The 6,000-nt window shown below is 43.1% G+C and overlaps 1 protein-coding gene across 1 annotated transcript in view; it reads left to right on the forward strand.

Annotated features, from left to right (window-relative positions):
* The window catches only part of DNMT1 (DNA methyltransferase 1), an 862,083-nt gene extending 856,785 nt beyond the window's left edge, over window positions 1–5,298 (forward strand). The window contains exon 33 of the mRNA XM_044084674.1: window positions 4,957–5,298. Coding sequence (XP_043940609.1) covers window positions 4,957–4,991 — 35 coding nt within the window. The 3' untranslated portion in view covers window positions 4,992–5,298. The remainder of the gene's footprint in view (window positions 1–4,956) is intronic.
* The last annotated feature ends 702 nt before the right edge of the window (window positions 5,299–6,000 follow it).

A 6,000-nucleotide genomic window follows, 5' to 3' on the forward strand; every position in this document is an offset into this window, starting at 1 on the left:
TATGGGATTTTACTCTTTTGCAACAGTTTCTTCCTTCTGTTGTACAGTTTATGGCAGGGGACCACCAGATTGGCTTCCTTTTTTTTGAGTATAGCATCTTGGTTCTGTTTGAGATAGCACGAGCCATGCACTCGTGTAAGTGCTTATAGAGTGCATTTGTGTAGAATTCAGCAGTTGTAACTGTATTGTCCATCTGCATGGGTGTCCTGAAGTTCACCACTTCTGTCTTAAGCATGAACTTGGCTTTGGAGAAGTTTTTTACTTTGGTTTCTTTAATGGGGGGTGGGGGCAGGATGTGGATATTGAGGGTGATACGCTTATGGTCTGATCGGACCAATGAGTTGACCAGGTATGGAACACTGGTCACTCATGTTGGTAATGACTTGGTCTAGGATATTGTTGCCCCTGGTGGGGGTGTGGATAAGTTGATCTAGGGCATTGGAGTTTGAATTCCAGAAAGCGTTGAGCTCAGAATCTAGCATGACCCCTGACTCTCTCTACCTCCTGCTCCCGGAAAACCTGATAGATACAAGTTCCTTTTCAGAAATCCTACTGCGCATCCTGAAACCATTTCACAGGGACCCAAGGGCATTAAAGCTTCTACTGCCAAAAATCCTACCCCCTCTGATAGAGACTCCAGGGCGTTGGATAGATGGGGTAAGAAGTTATACACTTCTGCAACTTTGGCCATTAGGGCCTTGAATTGCCACTTGCATATGTTAAAGTATCAGCTGCATATTACTGGATTGCTTAAACAGAAAATTGTTTCCTGATTGTGCTGAAAATAAGGATTTACAGGATTTAATGCATTCTGCTGAACAAGTTGGTAAACATACGGTGCAATGTGGTTTTGATTCACTAGAGGCATCTTGCAGGGCTGCTGTAACTGGGTCTGTACTTAGAAGGCATGCTTGGCTTAAGGAGCAATCCTTGTCAGATTATGCTAAAGCAAAATTACTGGATGCTCCCTTAAATCAGGAACACCTGTTTGGCAACAAGGCAGAAGAATTTCTTAACGATGAAGGGAAAAGCTAAATCTATGCAAACCGTTAGATTTTTTACAAGTACAACCTCCGAGATTTAGTAGCCATTGGCCTTCTAAGAATTGGTCCTTTCCTGCCTCTTCCAGACCTTCAGTCCAAACCCAGATTCAGCAAGAGCATCAAGGCTTCAGTCCCAGGGTATGCACAGGACTAAGCAGTGGGGGGGGGCTCCACTTCCAATCCTGGGAGTAACAAAACTCCCCCCTATGGTAAACTGTCTCAATGACTTTTTAAAACTTCCAAGCACTTCTCAACTGACTGCCCCTTTGGGGGGAAAGATTGCACTTCATGCAAAGAACTGGGGACTCGTTACCCAGGACAAATGGGTTTTAAATAGTGTCCCAAGGATATAGATTTCACTTCCACACATTACCAACTCCAAGTGGTTGGCTGGATCTACCTCCAAATCAGTGGGCAGTGGCCCAAAAGCAAGTACTCTCTCAAGCATAGGGGCTATTCAGTTGGTATCAGAAGAGGAAAAGGGACAAGGTTTCTACTAGAGACTTTTCCTAGTACCCAGAAAAGACAATTCATGGCGTCCGATCCTGGACCTGTGTACTCAAAACACCTTTTTGTGATTCCAAAATTCAAGATGCTGACTCTTCACCAGTTGCTTCCTATGCTAGACAAAGATGCCTGGTTGGCAACAATAGATTTAAAGGAAGCATACCTGCACATCCCAATCAGGGGATCTTGCAGAAGATACCTACACTTCAAAGCAGGCTACACGCACTATCAGTTCTCTTCACTGACCTTTGGCTTATCTACTGCGCCCAGGGTATTCACAAAGTGCCTTGCTCCAGTCATTGCATTTTGCAGGCAAAGAAATGTTCAAATATACCATACCTGGACGATTGTCTAATTCAGGCAGAAAACCAGGACGTACTTTTGAATCATCTGGCTTTTGTACAAAGGGTGCTAACTTGTCTGGGGTTACACCATAAACAAAAAGAAATCACATCTGGTACACACTCAACAAATTATATTCCTGGGAGCAACTTCCCAGATGGCTTTCCTCATGCCAGAGAAACAAATTCACTTGACCACCTACTTCAAACAAGTGGCCACAAAAACCCTATCTGCAAGGCAAATACTAAAAGCCTTGAGGGTCATGGCCTCCTGCATTCTTCTAATTCCATATGCAAGACTGCATATGAGGAAACTGCAATGGTATCTAAAAAGCCTATGGTGTCAACACTCAGGATCTAAAGCAATGATTTCTATCTTACCTTGCCTATGCCTAGAGTTCCTTTGGTGGTCAGAGGCCTGCCACCAAAACAAGGGACTACGATTCACACTACCCCCTGCCGCCCAAACCCTAACAGACGCATCAGACTATGCATGGGGGACGAACCTAGCAGGGAAGTGCATTCAGAGCAAATGGAACCAAAGTCAAATGCACCTGCACATAAATTTAAAAGAAATTTCAGCTGTACAGAATGCTCCGACAGCCTTCAGGGACCACATCCTTCCAGGACAATTAATGGTAAAGACGGACAACACCATATTTGTGGTACATAAGCAGGAGGGTACACATCCTTACTCCCTCTGCAAACTAACCATGGCATTGTGGAACACAGCCTTGAGCTACCAAGTGCATCTACAAGCTCAATTCCTGCCAGGAAAACTACACTGGCAGACTGACTGACTAAGCAGAAATCTCATGGACCCACATGAGTGGAAACTGGAACCTAGGGTTTTCAACATGACAAGCAAATGGTGGAGCCCAGATATAGACCGGTTTGCCTCCCCCCAGAACTATCAGTTGGAAAAATTTGCACAAGAACTCCCCACAGACTAGCTTCGAAAGTGGATGCTCTGTCTTTCGGCTGGAAAAACATAACAGTTTATGCCTTTCCTTATTTGCCTCTGCTCCCTTAAAGCACTACTAAAGATCAAACATGACCGACAAAGGACGATTTTGATTGCACCAGACTGGCCACGCCAACACTGGTACCCCCTTTTGCACTGTCGGCCCCATGGCACCTGCCTCAGACTCCTACTTTGCTGTCTCACCTTCAAACACTGAAGCCTGGCTAATTACCTAATCTCTCCTTTACCATCCCTCAGTAAACCAGTGATGGATATCATTTTAGAGGCAAGGAGGGCCTAGTACTAGAAAATCTTATGCTGAAAAAATGGAAAAGATTCTGTGCCTCTAACCAATCTAAAGGGATGAGCACAGCTGTGCCCAATTTACCTCAGATTTTACAATACTTAACTGAGATGCTTCACAAGGGCCTGTCTTTTTTTCCTCAATTAAAATTCGCGCCTCAGCCGTTTCAGCTCATAACACAGAACCTCCCCTCTCATCCACTGCTCAAGCAGTTCCTCAGAGGGGCCAAAAAATTTAAGGCCACCCAGGAGAGCTCCAACTCCAGCCTGGGACCTTCTCTTTGTATTGGAGAAACTCACCCTTCCTTTCGAGCCAGCTGCTACTGCAGATTTAAAATTTATTTTCTTGGAAAACAACTTTCCTTTTAGCAATCACTTCAGCAAGAAGGGTATCTGAATTACAGGCCCTTGTGGCAGTGGAGCCTTTCATCATCTTTCATGTGGACAGGGTGTCCCTCAGGACCAATCCCTCTTTCATGCCAAAGGTGGTATCCAGTGTGGCCCTTAATCAGTCCATTCATTTGCCAACCACCTTTCATAATCCACAGAACAAAGGGGATCAGATACTGCACTCCTTAGATGTGCACAAACAACTTAGATTCTACTTGGACAGGATTAAACCTCAAAGGAAATCTGAACTGCTGGTGACATTTGCTGCAGGGACAGAGGGGAAGGCTATTTCAAAGCAAACTATCTCCAAATGGATAGGCCATTGCATTCATTTCTGCTATAAGCACCATGGAAAACCTATCCCACAGGGGATCAGACCCCACTCAACCAGTGCTGCATCTACTTGTACAGCCTTTTTCAGAGGCGTACATACCAGGGACATCCTAGAAGCTGATACCTATAGTTCTGTACATACTTTCACCAAGCAATTACCATTTGCCAATTTTCTCTAAATCCAGAGCGGGCTTTGCCACTGCAGTCTTGCAGGGCCTTAAAGCTGGTCCTAACGCTATCTAAATTCCTCCTCCCATCCTTAGCTTTGGGAATCTACCCAAATGTGACTGCAACAGTGAAACACGAAGAACATAGTACAGTTGTGTACACTTACCATAAATGTAGATGTTAGTGTATTCACTGTTGCAGTCCTGGTTACCCTCCCTCCAGCCCCTGGCTATACCTATTCTCTCCTTTACAATGCTTGAAAGCTTTTTGGTGTATTTGCTTTTTTGTTAGAGGTATAACCTTTATATATTTATAATTGCTTCCCATTAGGGGGGCACCTGACATCTGGGGCAAGAAAAACTGATGTAATGACGTCTGCTGCATGTTTTTATACCCCTGATAACCTGACGTCATGGAAGGGAAGACCGCAACCGACGTAGGACCCAAGACTTTAATCAGGCTGACTGAGGGCTACTGCAAGCAGAAAACTCAAATGTGATGACTGCAACAGTGAATACACAACAATCTACGTTTATGGTAAGTGTACACAACTGTACTTTTTGAGTATACTCTCCATAATATTAGGTGCTTGAATAGAAAGCACTGCTGCAGTATGGGCTCCAACCAACCCTCCCCTGGAAGGGAGACTTCAATCGGGTGGAAGAGATGGATACGATTAGTGTTACTGATTCTCTGGAGGAATACTTTGTTTTGCGTACCTTTTGCCTCTTTCACCTTGCTTTTTAATGAGCGAGGAACTCTGGAAAGACTAGGCGATAATTATCAAGTATGTTAACCCATGTCTCCAATTTTAGAAGCATTTAATGCACTGTACTCCACTGAATGCACACATTTTGTTTAAGTTGTCAGTGGTTGAGTCTGACTGTCACTTTATTTTCTGTTCTAGATAATTTAAAGTCAGAGAAGATGGAAACAAAGTAGAAGATGGGAACACATTAGTTTTGAACTCTGAGCTTGATGTTTCTGTCTTAATTGTAGGGTCCTTAATGGTTCTGCTGTATGACATCACAGCTCCTGCTTGTTCATGCTGGCAACCAGTTCTCAACTCCATTTCAGACCATGTACTTGACTATCAATTGTGCAGTGCAGTTTGTGCATTGACAGTTTTTATGGAAATAAGTGTTTTTAATATGCAGTGTATTTGAAATGATCCACTTTTCTGCAGGTTGGATCTAAATTTTATGTAGTTTTTATATATTGTAATATTCAAATAAATCTGTAAATTAAACAGTTCTGATTTTTGTATGTACAGACACACCCACATTGACTCATCTTATTCCCATAAGGCTTTTGGTTTGTGTAGCCATACATTGGAGTGGAGACAGCATTCCTGAAAACCTGTAATCCGCTTTGATGCTGTGACAGCCAGAAGGTCCTAATTTATCTTGAACATTGTCAGTCAGAGGAAAGAATGTTTTATTATACTTGGCATCGTTATCTGGGCAGTCTTGCCTATTACATGAGGTCTGTTGGCTTCACATTTTCATGAGCATTGAGATCCTGCCAGGGGAGCTGGGATTGGCTAAAGACAATGTATGTAAGCTCCTTTTTGTCCCCCTCTGCTTAACAATACCAGAAAATTCAGTGAGAAAAGCAACCGTTGTTGCTCTTGCACAATATCTAGTCTATCCACTTCAAAGTATGTGATTGGTCTTTGTCAGGTTTCCTTGATCGGTATTCAGACATCTCTTTGAAACTCAAGCTCCTCCGATTTTCCTTCATCACCCAAGATCTCATTTGTCACCACTGGATTCTGACATGATCATCTGTACTTGAGCATGTTGTGCCAAAGTTTTATTGTTTGTAGAGTCTGATAATGTTAGTCACTTTAACTTCGCATTTGGAAATGTATAAAAAGAATGTTATCAGATTAACTTTTCTTGTCACTACATTATCCTGCCCACTCAGTTGGGCCTAATTATTCACTTGT

This window comes from Protopterus annectens, chromosome 9.part0 (genome assembly GCF_019279795.1).
Source record: "Protopterus annectens isolate FY-2018-M chromosome 9.part0, PAN1.0, whole genome shotgun sequence".
NCBI classification, from domain to species: Eukaryota; Metazoa; Chordata; order Ceratodontiformes; family Protopteridae; genus Protopterus; species Protopterus annectens.